Genomic DNA, 17,475 nt, shown 5'->3' with positions numbered 1-17,475 from the left:
ACGCGTAAATCTTACCCCTACCTTTTGGTGAGTGTAAAGGTTGTTTCCAATAAGTAGTGTTAGTAGTGTTTAGATAGGATTAAGTAAGATTAGGCAGCATGAAGTAGTGTTTATATTAAAATTAATATATAGTCATTAACACAAAGGTTACAACTCCAAGAATATACAATTTTCCAAAACAAGTGTCTTCAATATCATTTCGAAGACAATCAAATAGATTTATATCACGTCTTTATATCAACAGGCATTATGTTCCCAACTACAACTTGGAGATACAAGTGCATATATGATTTGTCATCTTATAAGTGAATCCAAAACTACCTAACAAAATACTCCATCCATAATCAAATACAAATTTGCAACTAGATATTGACCAAAATACAACAAAAACTTGATTGCCACCAAGTTCTCAGAGCAAATTGCACCATATGTAGTATGATTTGTGCATTGGCACATTGTTGAAATCCTCAGGTAGCAGCAACCGCTGTGATGCCAAGAATCCATCTTACGAGCAGAAGCCATGCATCGTTTCAATCTACTTTGATATAAGAGATTGTTCTTCATCTCAAAGTTCTTCCACTCTCTATCCGAGGGATCTTGCAAAACTGTTTCATTTAAAGATCAGTATGTTTACAAGCTGTTTTTGTTAGTTCTCTGTCGTCTATTAACACCTGAACCCCGTACACCATCAGCTGGCCTTTTTTGCTTATCTATCTTTCCCTTTCCTGGGAAACCCCCCCTCTTCAATTTGCCTCTGTTATCTCTCTTCTGAGATGGTGCTTTATTACCTTCCTGTTTGCGACGACCAAATTCTCTTGTTTTGTTAACCAGCTTCCTATAAGGTTCATCGGTAGTGCTGTTGTTCTTCCTTTTCATTTCATTTTTCCTTGTTTTACCTCCCATGATACGTTCCTTGGCAAAATTAGATGAATCTTTTTCATCCTCCTTTCTCTTCTTCCTTTTGTGAGGTTCCTTGAAATCTTTTTCATTGAGAGAATTACTAGAGTCTCTATCCTTCCTTTTATGCTGCCTATGAGGACATACAAATAGTTTAAATCAAGTTTCTTCTCCGCAGAGTAACTGAAAGAAGCAAAAGATCACGTAAGATGAGCTCAATGACCTAACCTTGAATCCGAAGGAGTTGATTCCGTCTCAGCACTACCATCTTCTCTAGAGCTTGACTTGCCATGGCGATTCTGTAGCAAAACAAACCAGCGAACGGAAACATTCAGACCATAACATGGCATCTCAATAGGATGAAAGGAACACTTGATATCAAAGTTCACACGCACTATACCTTCATTTGCAACAAGCATGTGCTCATGCAATCATACTTGTCTGTCTCACCAAAAAACTAAGTAGGCGTTTGGACATGCGATTTGGTATCATGATTTTAAATCCAAAATTCTCCAAAAGCATGATTTGGGATTCCAAATTGCAATTTCAATTTTTTTTAAATATAAAACTTGACCCACAAGTTTATATTTTGTAAAAAAAAATACTCATCATTTTAAAGTGCAAAAGGGGGAAAAATGACTCATGCTCGGCGTGAAGAGATTGTCCGTATCATGTAAAAGGATTATACTAAAGAATAGCTAAGGTACTATTACTATTAACTAGTGGATCTCTACAAAATTATGTGTATTTAAAAGCTTGCAATCGCAAACATTTATTTATAAAAAGAACATGGAGATATATGATTTATCAATGCGGTGTCTTAGCATATTCATATATCTTGTTTATGAAATATGGTTTGCTCATTTGGTAAAATTGTACAATAATTGGGAAATTTTGATAGTTTTCACAACTTGTGTGGTTTTCTAGTTTATGCAAAAAAATACAACTTAATTACATGTTCAAACAGAACCTCAACTTCAAATCAATCTAATTTCAAATTATGTCCAAACTGGGCCTAAAAGAACCTGCCAAAAGATCTATATAACTAAATTTTTGACTATGTGTTGGCCATATCACCGAGGACATGACCTTAGATAGAAAGGAGTGGAGATCGCGGATTAGAGTAGACAGCTAATAGGGATGGAATGGTGTATGGCTGTGTGCCGGTTTAGGGTGGTCGTAGATCTAGGCGTGCCTTTATTGTCGTATTGTTATTACTTGTGATTATCACATTACTTTGCTATCATTATTGTTCTTGTCCTGTAAAGATTGCATCGCTTTTCTTTTTTGTACCATTATGCTATATATATTGTTTTTCTCTTTTACTTGGGACTGTGACTTTTGAGCCGAGGTCTTTCGGAAACAGCCTCTCTATCTCCATGAGGTAGTGGTAAGGTCTGCGTACGTCCTACCCTCCCCAGACCCCACTTGTGGGATTTCACTAGGTATGTTGCTGTTTTGTTGTCGTTGGCCACACGTCTAAAATGTGAAACATACCTCTGAGACTGTCTTGAGGAAATTTTTGTACTTCTCGACTGCAACTGACTTGACTGCAGCAACTCCACACTTTCTCATCAAGATCTCCACGATGACGGTGACCTTTAAGATGGCACAGAAACATTGACTTTTTCAAGAATGGACATAACACATCTTTCAAAAGTATATAAACAGATTATTCATGTAGAAAAACGGAAACAGATACTGACAGGGATGACAACTAAACCTTAGTTCAATCCCAAGGGATCTGAACCAACCCAAACTATCTTATAAACACTTACATCAACACAGTATAATCCCACTTTTGTGGTCTCTTATAATCACAAATTCACATGCATGTCCCAAAAGAGTCAACCCGCTTTGTTCGGATGAGAGAGAACATCATAATGTGTCAATGGGTTTACTATTGGCATCTTACCCAAAACCAATTATCAACCTTTTTTTGATTAAGAAAAAGGGTTGTCTTCCAAATTAATCTTCTTGTCCAAACAAAACCATAATGTGAATTCAACAAAGGGGGGTGTTTCTCGACAAGTTCTACCTCTTCGATTCTTTCTAGGCGACAGGAAGAAACTACTACAAGACACAAAATAAGTAAATTGCAGCTATAAAGCAAGCTGCTGTATTTCAATCAGTGGGACGACTTTGCAACTAGAAGAATTAATAGCCATCAAATTATGGTTTGCGCATACTGCCAATAATACAGATTGTATCAATGTCAGGGAGCAACATCCTGTGCTAGCACTCAGAAGAACTAGCGTATTTTGAGTAAGATTATATGCTTCCATATTCCATAAATACATAGTTATTTTCACATCCAATCAAAGAATCGTCACAAACCTTTGATTTAAAATGATGGCGCGACACAGATGACCAAGGTAGCACTCCGTTCACAATGTCTGAGAGCAAATTATGCAGGTCCTTTGCTTGAATACTAGATACAAATACTTTAACAAATCCCAGAACAGCCTACAAAAGTCAGAAGAGCAAGCTCATAAGCATTATACAATAGAATAGTATCTTGCCGTGGACAAAGCATGCTTACTTTTGTAACTTCGACATCTTTACTCTGCAGCAGAGTCAGAACGGAAGGGACCAGATCAGGGACTGAGAGACAGATATTGGCATCACTATAGACCAGAACAGAAAGTGCAGAGACTGCTCCACTTTTTATATGCGGTGATGAACCAGAAAGGTAAGCTATAATCTGCATATTTCAGTATCTTTTAAACCTCAGAAACATAAATCAAAGAAATTATAGCCAGACACAATTACGAGAATTATTTAGACCAAACATTATGCCCACAGGAAAAAGACACGGCAAAATTAAGACAAACCATTCCGCTCAAGCAAAAACGTGTCTCCACAAGTGTCATTGATATCGATATGATGCGAAAGGAAAATAATATCATCAACAGTCTAAAGGAATATAGAGCAGAAACTGAAAGAAAATAAAGTAGCACTGCGCTGCACATAGTAAGGCAGGCTCAAGCAGTGACCAAAATAAAGCAAATCATACATTTAAATATTGCCAATAATGACCAGATGGCAGTAAACTAAACATACAAATGCAAGAACAAAATAGTTGCAAAGACATTTATTTACTAACCATATCAACGAACTTCTTATAAGAATCATTCGACTTAGCAGATGAACAGTCTCTCAAGCTAGAACACACTCCGATAAGGGCATCATACGCTGTCTTTCTACCTTCTTCTGTGGACTGCATTAAAAATGTTATTAAGCTTATCAAGAAGTAACTTCGTATTGGTGCTGAGTATTTAGGTGAAAATCCACAGAAAGGAAGAAAAATATACAGCAAACACAGTAAGGACTCTAATTTCAACATTGGTAAATATGAAAACTTGGCTAAAAAGCAGCAGTAAAAAGGAAGGGAAGTCATGGACCAAAATCGGAAGCAAACAAACATGCTTAAATCAACCAGTAACTTAGATAAACAATTATCCAATCAAAGAAGAAACTTCGCTGGTAAATACTTTAAAAGTTCATGTTTTCGCCAAGGTTGGCTTTTCCAGATTTAGACAGGAAGAATTGTCTGTGATGAGATCCCATATTCCAGTGTGCTACAAGCAGTAAACTACATGAAGTACAAGACTTCTCTATTTATCACTTCAGCACATTCAGCTGCTGTGGCAAGCCTACAAAGCAACTTTCTTTGATTATAAAAACTAAGTGCATTAACAAAAGCAGCAATAATACTTCTGACAAGCAATTATGTCAAAAGTCTTCCATTTCAAGAAACATCCTCTTACAAGACAAGTTGGCTAACACACTCGATTTTACAAACATGTTAACACTTTTACCCCCTTTTCTCATACCAAAGCGTGGCTAGACTATTTAGCTTGGTCAATTTTTATAAGGAAACTATTTAGCTTAACCATGTCGATCTTACATCTTTTAATGCGAGAATAATCTCATTCAGAATGACAAAGGCCTGGGTGTTTTCCTCGTCATTACCCTGCAATAAGCATATGGAATCACAGTCGTGTTAGGTGTTGAATGAAATGTTCGAAGAATGAATGGCCTTAGTGGATAACCTACCTGTAATGCATCAATCAACAAGGTTTTGTAGCAGGCAAAGCGACTCGTAAGTGAATTTGTATCAGTTGGAGGCTTCACACTAGCTAACAAATCCATCAGCTGCTCAGCATGTGAAGAGTGAAACCAGGAATGTTTCTGCTAAAACAACATAAGCTCGAGTCAGTCAGGCAATTATACCACAAACATAAAAGGAAAGAAAAAATTCCGATAGCCAACAGACCTCTAATATTCTATTTAGAATGTGATATGCTTCAAGATGACCAGCTCCATGAGTAGTCTACAAGCATAAAACTAACATTATTATGAGGTAAGGTTGTGATAGATATTACAATCTGCAGCACTCGAGACTAACTTACCTCCAAAACATCCCTAGCAATAGCAAAGAGGACTTTAATGAGATCCTCGCCAGATCCTTCAACGAAGCACGATCCCAACTCCAAGATCATGCACCTTTACCATTATGCAGCGAAAGGTTAAAGTTCCATTTTAAAGTGTCATTATGTCAATAGCCACTGTTCATGCAGCATATATCATTATGGGGGGTCAATATAAAGTGAAAGTAAACATTCATTTAGTACTGCCACAAAATTCAGATGCTTTCACTTAAATGAAGCAAACTCATCGAAGATCTCACTACAGTCAATTGTACCTAAAGGTGAAGAAAGTTCACCTTTAAAATGTCTACCTAACTGAGTAAGTGGCTAATATAAATTAGAAAGCAGTTTCTAGAGGGGCAAGAAGCTTGCGCCTCTAGCACCTTTAACCATTATGTAGGAAACAGTAAGCCTGTTAACTGTATACATCAGAATAAATCCACTCCAAACAGGATGGTGCCTCACAATCCATGGAAATTAAAGAAAAAGTGAAGTTGAACAGCTGTTACCTCTTAGCTACTTCCACAAGAAGAGTGGAGTTATTTTCTTTATTGTCTGTTGAATAAAGTCCAAGCTTCTTGTATTCACAAATATCATTTGTAATCCCAGCTCTCACCATTGAAGAAGTAAAGATCCTTTGGGTTAACGAAGAATCAGTGATGGCCGTCAAGCACTCTATTGCCTCCTGAGAATTGTTTGTTTTTCAAAAAAAAATAAGACATCTGAAGTATCTTGTCCATACCATATTGTTCCACAAACATGTTAAAAGATGGCAAAAGAATTGCAGAAAGCATTCTCAAAATTCAACCAAGGAGCTATCAGTAATCTCAACCAAGCAAAGAGGAAGCATGCTAAAGTCCTGATGGACCACACACAAGTCCAATGTAAACCCCCACCGAGGAACGAGAAAAAAGAGAAAGATAAATGTTAACACTCGACAGCAGAGAAGATCCTTTCTTGAATAATTGAATCTTGTCCACAAGTTTTCCTTGAAGCATGATAATGAACATAACCTGGAGAGCTTACTCAAATTTATAGGTTAAATCAACTTATCTACACATGATTAACTAGGTAAAGCTGGTGTCTGATGACATTTTGCCTAACTTATAGCGTTCAGGATGACATATCAGATTCATATTAAAAATGTTCTACAAATTATGAGAGAAGCAAGGCCTAAACTAACAGAGCAGTTTGCATGGTGCCTCGATGATACCTGTGGCAATGTTCAAAGTGGGTTGGACTGGGTCAAAATTGAGGAAAACAGAGGTCAAAATAATACTGTGCTACTCAGATAGAACGGCGAGAGGTTAGTTTCCTCTTTATCTTTTTTTTCTTGATAAGTCGGGACAACTTTTACTCACTATCAACAGCACCAAGATGGAAGTGTTAGTGTACAAAAGCTGACTGCAGACGGATCCCTTATAACTTTAAGCTCCCAAGGAGTCCAGTACTACATCTACATCATTTACATAATAACCCTTACACCAAAAATTTAAGTTTTGAATGCATCTTCATTTAACAAAAGTCACATTTTCTGATTTCCCTCAGAACTAATACGTTTAAGTCCAAAATACACACAAAGGAAAAAGGAGAGGTCAGTTTTAGACAATACTTCCCACTTTGTGATGTATTAAACCAACCTTGAGTGTATATACAAAATATTAATTGGAAACAACATTGGATATTTTTGCAACTAATAAAACGGAAATAAAGATTCATAGCAACAAATGACAAGCAAAAGAGCATAGCATTAATTTGTGTCAGACTAAAATACGATACATACCTTGAACTGTTGGTAATTTGCAGGAGATGACTCAAAAATAATATTTATTAAAGCCTGGAGCCATTCCTCAGAGCAAGATGCCAAAGCCTTAATATTTTTGCTAGCAGACTTCTTTGAGTAAGAGCATTTGCGTTTGAACTCCAATGCCAAATCAAGATTTTCATTCTCCGTTTGGTGTACTATAGGCTCTCCAGAAAAGTTATCAGATGCAAGTACATTTTTATTCTTATTCACCAGTTCCTATGAGAAAAGAGACAGCTGATTACTTAAATCCAAACAAGGCATGGTAATTCAAGAAGACCTGAAGTAAAACAATATAAAAACGTCAAGGCTCTGGACTAACCTGCAAAGCTGCAGAAATATTCTCAAGCATAAAGGAGTCCTCCTTTAGAAAAGGAATCAATAGTGTAGTCAAAGCTTGGGCATTCTTGTGGACGTCAGATGGACAGCGACAAAAGGCAGGTAATAGTCCCCAACACTCACGGGCATAAGCCAGCAGTTCTTCTCGAATTACTGACTTTTTAACTGACAAAAAGAACAAATTTAATTCCAGATGTAGGCAAAGCATCTTTTTGGATTCAACTCTCAAGTCTAAAACAGGAAACTGATGTTATCCAGTCTCCACTCTCCCCCATCAGAGAAAAGATAATGATGCATTGCTATTTATTTGTCACAGAAACAGTGTCTATTTCTCCTATAACAATGCTTATTTGTAAAGAAAGTATTACTTTCTCCATTTCAATTTGTTTGTCTTACCTTTCCGTTTCAAAAAGAAAGCCTCTTTTATTTTTTCGCAATTCTTTAATTACAACTTCCCACCTGGCATGTTTAAGATCACAAGATTAAAGGGCATTTTGGTACATTTGACATATCTTTAATTCAAGACCACAAGATTCAAGAGTCTTCTTAACTTTCTTAAACTCCGCGCCAAGTCAAAACAGAACAAACAAATTGAAACGGAGGGAATAAATTGTATCACTGAGTCAAACATACAAGGGTAAACACTAATCAAATGTACAAGTTCAATATTCTGGCACTTCTACAATACAAGGAAAGTTATGAGTACTGCACAACTACAGGAAGAAAGGAAATCAATTTAAGAAGAAAAGGAACAATCAAAAGAAATATTATTTAAAAGATAAGGAATGAGAATCACATTAAACAGAGGGAGTTCTTCAAAAAACAAATCAAAACTATCAAATTCAAATTGCACAAGCACAAAAATTAATAAATCAATAATATATTATTCCAGACCTTAGCAGTACTCTTAGAAGAGTCTGACATGAAAGACCTAATTTAAGAGATTTAACTAAATGAGAAAATTCAAGTGCATTTTCCGAAATACCAGAAGCAATAGAGTTCAAATGAATCTAACTAAATGATAAACGAGGACTTCACTTGGGACACAACAAAAACAACCATAAACATTATCCAAGCTTAATGAATTATCAACATATGCCTACCTTTAGATGATGCCTGTTCGAAGGACACAGCAAGTGGCACCACGTGCTTCATAAAGAAACCAAGTGATGATCCACATATATATTTATTTAAAACAGGAATCAACCAACTGTTTGAAAAAGAGTAATCCTTCATATTAAGGGAGACGGGTAACAGGGCAAGCAGTTTCTCTGGTCCCATAGCAATGACAGCTGACCCTATGCACTCCTGAAGCTGCAAAGAAAACAAAGAAAGGGAAACTGGAAAGTAATTACAAAAGTTTTAGGTTCATAACTTTTCTGAACAACTGTATTTTATTTTATTTTGAAAGAAAAGGAAATCATCCTTACTAATCAAAGGATCTAGAATATACTAAAATGTACAGAAACTTTAGGAAAAGAGAAGGAAAGAAAAAGCTAGTATATCGTCAAATATAAGGAAAATGCTTTTATTCGAGATCCACTTTTCACCTTTAAGTTAATCTTTAAGTTTTTGTGCAGATGCTAAGGGATAAATTCAATCTGGGACTTTTGGAAGTTCTTAAATTGAAAGTTTTCTGTGATAAGAGCCTTATTACTTAGTTTAGTCCTGTTATAGGAACTAAAAGTGGAGGAGTTAGTTCATCTGCCATGTCAAGTTTTTGCTCCTGTAAATTGAACTAGCAGGAGGAAGTATTTCTCTCTCTCCTTTCCAAACATTATCAAACAACCAAAAGCAAAATACTAACACTTCATCCAAAGAAAGATCATCGTTGAGTTTCTCTCCTCTACCCTTCCCCTCCTCTTAATGGAACTAACCATAATATTTAGTTCTTGGAACACCAGCAAAAAGGGAAGGGTAGGAAGAGAGATATTAAATAATTTGCTCCTGTAGTAGCAAAAGAGGGTTGGAGGTTTAAGATACTCTTCCACATTAATTTTTGGCCACCCAAAGAATGAAAGAGCAAGAGTAAGCGTACATCATCTACTTCTCTTCCAGGATCCAGCCATGTCAAACAACTAAACATAAATAAATAATATCCCAATAAAGAAAGTGAATCAATGAGCTTCTTGTAAAATAAACAAAGGCCTTTTTGTAGGACTTACATTTTTTGCATCATAAGCAGCATCCCCAGAAGCAACAATCATCCAATCAGCAAGTTTAAGTATTATACCCTTCGCACAGAAGTCCAAGACCTCACCTAGATACATAGATGCAAATACAGTAAGAACAAACAGCTGTGAAAGAGTAAATAGATAGAACAACCTATCAACTGATACTTGCCTATACGTAAACTGTCTAGGGATATATGCAAAGCCATTGTTTCCAATAAGAAACAGATCATGGACCTAACTCAACTCCAAAAGCTAGCTCAGGAGGTGAGAATTGTCCAAGACCATATAAGCAGACAACAACCAACTTCCTCCACCGATGTGGGAAATTTAACAGTTCCATTGTCCATTAAGTACTCTGATAAAATTGAACTTTTGTTCTGCTGAGGTTAAGGACTACATTTCACATTACACTATAAACTCTTGTTAGTTGTTTTAGTCTCTGCCTTCATCCACTATTGACATAAAAATTGTTCTTTTCTAAGAAAATAAATTATCAAAACATCATCCCTTCAAAGTTTCTATTGAACACCATCAAGCTTCTAGATTAAATGGCAGTACTCATCCATTTGAACAACTTATTTCATTTTATATGTAAGATCATCCCCTCCCTTCAACCAACCAATAAGAAACAACACAAAAAAATCACCTGCCTTAATTGAGAACATTTTATGTGTCATACAAAATACACCCTAAGGAAAAAAGAACATGCAGAATGAATAGTACATGAGAGGGCTTCTTGTTGTCCCGCTATTTCTAAAGCGGAATATTATAAGTAAAGCAGAAGTCACACATCCCCGAAAAATGGCAGGTGAGGATGATAATTGATATATGCCTGTAAAATTTAAAATGCTGATTTTTGCCTAAACACTTGGTTGATTCAAAATTATCACAAGTTTATGTAGACCTCTTCTACTATCTACATGAGCGGAGATTTCATCATAGATGTCAGTTCTTAGATAAGACCACAATTCTTTGCAAGGAAAGTAGTGCTACGGAAAGTAGTGCTACTGGAAGCTCCATCGTGGGTTGTCAATGTCTACTTACCCAATTTAAGGAACATAACAGACAGGATTGCCAATATATGGTCGTTTGGGTATCCAGAAGAGCTGAGAAGCATGTTTTCAAAGATTAAACAAATAGCTTTCATTGCTTCAAATTCAGAACAACTGAGAGCTTCATCATCCACTGCCTGCTTTTTACCAGTCAAAAACTTTTTCCCATCAATATGATCATTAATCATTTCTTTCAAAATATTTGAAGCTGGTAAAGCAATATTTTCTGGACGTGTAAGAAGACCTGAAGAAACATTGAGACTGTCAGCACCAGCCACCAGCATCGCATAATAACAAAAATAAAGTTGTTAAATTGTAGAAACAAAGAAGTGTAATGGCCCAGGCCTAACTGTCAAAGGTATTGTCCACTTCAGCCCTACTCGTTTGGGCCATCTCAAGGCTTTTGGGCCTCACAATTTTGTCCTCGTTGGCTTTAACTCAAAAGGTGCCTAGTTGAATCCTGAACTCACCCTTATATGACCCCCTAATCTTTCCTCTACCATTCCGATGTGGAATTTACCCAAGGCAACTTTACAATGAACCCTTTCAAGTTAAACCGCTAGTGATCTGTAGCCTGTTACAAGATCTAAGGGAACTATATTCAGGAGAACCTTACCAAATTCATGGTGAACATAAAATTGGCTCTCCGGAATTATCACCAATTAGTAACATCAATCAGTCTCACTATGTTAACTATTAGAGAACCACTCAGAAACTAAAAAGCTTGGTCTACCTGTTATGTACAGATTAACCTGTCTTCCAAAGATAGTAACACTGAAGGCCTATTCACCTGGAAACTCGCTGAACTCATCTTTATGTTCTCTAAATAACAAAGAACATCTATTTCTAATTGACTCAACTATGTAAAAGAAGGGTACGCGTTAGTTTCATCAATTGTTGAACGATAAGAAAAGGCAAAGAACCCACATAAATATTGGCAATGGACTGCTGTACCTAGTAATAAAAAAAATCTAGGGAAAGACATGGTTATAGTCCTATAGAGGTACCCTATCAATACTATAGTTATCAAAGACATGTCTGTCATCTAATAGAAAAAAGCTCGAGCTAGATCCCGAAATGTATCCTTCTATATGCCCTTTTATTGATTCGTGACTAAATTTGATGTACAGTAGACCAAATGGAAAACCACATGCTTTAGTCAAGTACAAAATGAAATAAGATAACCAGACTGAATGCTGAACAAATGGCAGGTCCATCCAGTAGGGACAAATCCTTTAATCATAAAATATGAAAAAGTCATGACCACTGGACCTAGACGAGGAGCATTCAGATACCACACAACCAAAATGGAGTACAATTAATCACCGTAGCATTACCTGATATGGAGCTAACAACCAAAGGCAAATAGGTGACCCAAGCACTCATTCCACCATCATGGAGTTTGTCAATGATACCTTTTGCTAAAGTTGCGGCAAACAATACATTGTCAGCAGGGGTCTCCTCAGACAACATGTATGATATAAGGGCTTTTATAATAGTGTCAGCTTCTAGAAGAATGATTTCAACCTTTGAAGCATCTAATATCGCCCCAATAATACCAAAAATGTGTCTTGTGAATGCTGAGCTCTGGGACCTCATAAGCTCCACTAGTTGAGCAAGTACCTTCTCATTGTCTTTGACTCTAAGGTACGGGATGATAGGCTTCAGGATATTCAGAGAGTGAAGTACCTCTTGATGCTCATCTTTAGATCCACTTATTTCCTTTGGAGCACTTAGTTTCATTGCCAATGCAATGTTACCTTTAATCAAGGAGTAAATTCTTTCACCAGCCTTCTTAGCCACAGAAGATGAACCAAATGACTTGAAAACAGTCAGAATACAATCGTGAGCACATTTCCTCACCTGAAAGAAATCAGACAAGTAACATCAGATCAGAACCATATCAATCATTTCTCTATATTTCACTATGGGACAATGAATCCATTCAAAACCATCAGCCTCTCGTACACAGTTTCTTAATGTACTAACACCCTGTACAATACTATCACTACTCAGCCATAAGGTTATCAAATGGACTGCTTATATAGACATATGCAAGCAGGCTTACAAAGAAAAGTCGCCAAGTTACATGATTTAGCAAAAATAATACAGATCATTGCAACATCCTTAGCTAACTAAGTCAAATATATCTAATGCACAGATTACTTCAATTTGGAATAAGTTTGCAATGCCCAACTTAAGCTAGAACATAATTTGGGGATAGAAGAGCACAGAACATTCCAAAAGCTTAAACTAGTAAATTACTAAACAAAGATTATTGAGATCATGTTTTCAAGGTTGGGCAGGAGTTGGAAACAAAGCAGTAACAGAATGGCAAAAGAGAAGAATATCAATTAGGAACACTAAATTTATATTGAAAAACTCTTCTTATCATTTCTAAACGTGAGTCAAAATAGCTCATGAAACAAACAAAGCCGAAAAACAAGCCGTTGATGCTGAGATCAAACTGAATTTGATTTATGAAGCCAAAATGCAAGTTCCAGGAAAGAATTTACCAACAAAATTGTAACCTTCACCATAGCAACTATAATAAAGATTCAACTTTTTTCTAACAAGCATAATTCAAATGACACACACTCAATGTATGCATCATAAACACAAGTAGGTACAATTTCAAGGGATTAAAGAGCCTATGGACGCTTATCAATGGAACACTTTAAGTGTCTCAAAACCCACCTTTCGCGAATCCCAATCTTATCACAAAACCCCACCAAGATTCCCAAACACTTAACAAAAGTCCTGACAATAGAAGTCCCCAAAACAGTCTCACTCTTCAATGGCTGCTTTTCAAGAAGACCCAAAATAATCCCACAGCAAATCAAAGTAAAGATGCAATTATTGGGTATAGAATCATTTTTTCATTAAGAACACAAAATATTAAAATAGTAAATTACGAAGCAAAGATGCTTGAGATCGCGTTTTTGATTGGTTGATCAAGAGTTAAAGACAAAGATGTTAACTAAAAGGCAAGAGAGAAAAATATCAATTTGGAACACTAAATTCACATTTTCAAGAACTTTTTTTTATCATTTCTGAATCCAATTTAAGTCTTAATAACTCGTGAAGTAAGCAAAACCAACAATGCAGGTTAATGGTTATTGATGTTGAGCTCAAATGGAGAATCTTAGTAGCTCAGTTGATTGACTACCTGAACTTTCACCTTGTTGGTCAGGGTTCGATTCCCCACCTTGTTATCTCCTCTCCCATTTCCCCTTCCTCTACTCCCAATTTTAAAAAAAAAATGCTGAGTTCAAATGAATTTGATTCTTGAAGCCAAAATGCAAGTCATGGGAACGAATTAACTACCAAAATTTCAACAGTTAGTAATCCCATAGCAACCCGTAGCAAATTAAAGTAAAGATACAGATTAAAGAAAAAACCTTTGGACGTTTATCAATGGAGAACTTCACAATTGTCTCAAAACCCACTTCCACAGAATTTTAATCTTCCTTATCACAAAATCCAAATAAAATTCCCACACACTTAACAAAAGCCCTCACAGTAGAAGTCCCCAAACCACTCTCACTCTATCTCTCTGGTGGCTGCTTTCACAATAATCCCATAGCAAATCAAAGTAAAGATTATCAATGGAGAACTTCACAATTGTCTCAAAACCCACTTCCACAGAATTTTAAACTTCCTTATCACAAAATCCAAATAAAATTCCCACACACTTAACAAAAGCCCTCACAGTAGAAGTCCCCAAACCACTCTCACTCTATCTCTCTGGTGGCTGCTTTCACAATAATCCCATAGCAAATCAAAGTAAAGATACAATTCTTTTCAACAAGCATAACTCAAATAACACACACTCAATATAAACACGCAATCAACATATACATCATAAGCACAAGTAGATACAAGCTCAAAGAATTAAGGGAAAAAACTTTGGATGTTTATCAATGGAGAACTTCAAAAGTGTCTCAAAATCCACTTCCGCAGAATCCTAATCTTCCTTATCACAAAACCCAATCAAGTCCCCAAACCACTCTCACTCTCCGGTGGCTGCTTTCACAATAATCCCATAGAAAATCAAAGTAAAGATACAATTTTTTTCCAACAAGAATAACTCAAATAACACACACACTCAATATAAACACACAATCTACAAATACAACATAAGCACAAGTAGATACAAGATTGAAAGGATTAAAGAGAACACCTTTGGATGCTCATCAAGGGAGAACTTCACAAGTGTCTCAAACCCCACTTCCACAGAATCCCAATCTTCCTTTTCACAAAACCCCACTAAAATTCCCAGACACTTAACAAAATCCCTCACAGTAGAAGACCCCAAAACACCCTCACTCTCCAGTGACTGCATTTCAAGAAGACCCACAATAATATCCTATAGCAAATCAAAGTAAAGATACATTTTTTTCTAACAAGCATAATTCAAATAAGAACATAATATGCATATGCATCATAAACACACGTATCTACAAGCTCAATGGATTAAAGCAAGAACCTTTGGACACTTATCAATGGAGAACTTCACAAGTATCTCAAAATCCACTTTCCCAGAATCCCAATCTTCCTTATCACAAAACCCAAAAAATCCCCAAATACTTGACAAAAGCCCTCACAGTAGAAGTCCCCAAACCACTCTCACTCTTCAATGACTGCTTTTCAAGAAGACCCACAATAATCCCATATCAAATCAAAGTAAAGACACAATTTTTCCAGCAAGCATAACTGAAATAACACACACACTCAACATATACATCATAAGCACAAGTACATAGAAGCTCAAAAGGATTAAAGAAATAACCTTTGGACGCTTATCAATGGAGAACTTCACAAGTATCTCAAACCCCACTTTCACAGAATCCCAATCTTCTTTATCACAAAACCCAATTAAAATCCCCAAACACTTAACAAAAGCCCTCACAGTAGAAGTCCCCAAACCACCCTCACTGTCCACTGTCTCCTTTTCAAGAACACCCACAAGGACCCCAATTGCCTCAGTACTTTTATCTGAAGAAACACCATCGTGATGAACTAAAGGAAGAACAATAGACAAAAATGAAGACAACCCAGATAAAGCTTGTGGGTCAAGAGAATCTTGAGAATTTGAAATTGTTGAAATTGTGGCGACGAAGTAAGAAAAAGGGGTTATTGGTAATGACTCAGATTGTATAATGGAACGAGTGGCGGCTGCAATAGCACAGAGATGATGATGTTGAGGTGCTGAGGATTTGCTGTAACGTTGGAGGAGTTGTTGGCATATGTCGGAATTGTCATTGAAGACATTGTTGTTCTCTTGAGAATCCATTGAGAATTGATAAGAGACAATGTCGTTTGTCTATGTTTAAGGGTTTAAGGTGAGGGTTTTAGTACTAACTATGAAGCTTTTTCTCTCTTTTTTTTCGTTCACAGTGTTTGAAGCGTGTATTGAAGTGCCAACTAAAACGAAATTTTCTTTGCAACTAAATAACTCGAATTCTTGATCTCTAATTAATTAATTAATTAATTGTTACTTTACAATTCATATTGATAAAAATAGTATTATCAGGTCTTCTTTTGGAAGTTCTAATGAAAAACTATAAAGATACATTGCTTTATATTTAAGTATATTATAGTGATTTCAAAATAATTTTTTTTATTTACGGAGATGACTTCAATAGTCATTTGTTAGTTTTAAATGAAGCATAGATAGTAAGATAAAAAATAATCAATTTGGCTTTAAAATGATGAAACATTGAAGCATAGGTTCGTTTAAATGATTGGATTTTTCTTTTTCGAGGGTAATTCAATTTTAGGAGAATCACACCATAAAAGCTAGTTATTAAGGTGGAGAACCTAAGATTGTAGATATTGCTACTCCCAATGGAACATTATCATATTGACGTCATTATTCAAGGCAAAGTGGACACAAAGAGTGATGGATAATTTTGATTTCATTAATACAACTTTAGGAGAACCATATCCTAGAAACTATTCGTTATTAAGCTAAAGCTAAGCCCCAAATCAATTTCTATTTAATCAATATGGAACTCGAGTCTCATTTTTTATAATAATATCAAAATAACGGGTGATTTATTTATAAGCTAGAGAGATAAGAGCTTTGATTTACAAGGACGTAGAAATTGTGCATAAAGACTAATTCATTTTGTATAAATTTACTAGACGCAAAAAAATCTTAATACCGTCTCGTGAAGATGAAATAGTACCTAAAAATGCATTAATAATCAATATTCTATAAATTTCAACTCAAACTTTCATCACGTTTTCAATGGAAATAGAATTTATTTGTTTCAAATGTTTTAGAGGAGACATATGGTTTTTATGAATTCACGCTAGAAAATCATTATTGTTTTTTTCTTGCAATAAAAGTAAAAAAAAAAAAAATCAATTAATATATTTTAAATAAAATAATTGTCCTTAATTTTATTACATACGTGGAATAATTTTTCTAGTTTAACCTTTGAAATTTTAGCATCAAAATTCATTCTACTTTCAATATTACAGTTCTGAGTATGATATTTATTGAAATTAAACTCTACGTCACAACTCACAAATATTGAATTGTGATTATTCAACACACCATTTGTATAAAAACACAAGCATAAAATAACGCACTCTCTTAAGAGATTTTTCATTACATTCAAGAATTCTAAACTCTAAATTCAATATCAAAGACAAAATTAAAATCGACGAAGTGCGCTAAAATTAAAGAAATCATTTTCCTTCGAGAACTTTGCTATTTTATTATAGTATTTTATAGTTAAATGAAAAATATATAAATAAATATT

The 17,475-nt window shown here is 35.5% G+C and overlaps 1 protein-coding gene across 2 annotated transcripts; it reads right to left on the bottom strand.

Moving 5' to 3' along the window:
* Positions 1 to 194: 194 nt before the first annotated feature.
* LOC129870275 (uncharacterized) lies at positions 195 to 16,101 on the bottom strand. Of its 2 annotated transcripts, XM_055944997.1 has the most exons (18): positions 15,492 to 16,101; positions 12,037 to 12,562; positions 10,692 to 10,943; positions 9,639 to 9,733; positions 8,577 to 8,787; positions 7,457 to 7,638; positions 7,114 to 7,353; positions 5,840 to 6,015; positions 5,313 to 5,406; positions 5,177 to 5,233; positions 4,957 to 5,091; positions 4,808 to 4,873; positions 4,004 to 4,117; positions 3,440 to 3,601; positions 3,235 to 3,363; positions 2,395 to 2,496; positions 1,126 to 1,196; positions 195 to 1,030 (listed from the first exon to the last, which is right to left on the bottom strand). In XM_055944997.1, exons 1-18 carry the CDS (start codon positions 15,993 to 15,995, stop codon positions 631 to 633), a joined length of 3,516 nt encoding a protein of 1,171 aa, XP_055800972.1. In that variant the 5' UTR covers positions 15,996 to 16,101; the 3' UTR covers positions 195 to 630. The 2 variants fall into 2 exon arrangements, with proteins under 2 accessions (XP_055800972.1, XP_055800973.1); XM_055944998.1 differs by lacking the exon at positions 10,692 to 10,943.
* Positions 16,102 to 17,475: the final 1,374 nt, after the last annotated feature.

Source organism: Solanum dulcamara, chromosome 10, assembly GCF_947179165.1.
Source record: "Solanum dulcamara chromosome 10, daSolDulc1.2, whole genome shotgun sequence".
Lineage (NCBI taxonomy): Eukaryota > Viridiplantae > Streptophyta > Magnoliopsida > Solanales > Solanaceae > Solanum > Solanum dulcamara.
The sequence above is the reverse complement of the archived record's forward strand: the minus strand, read 5'-3'. Positions and strand labels throughout refer to the sequence as shown.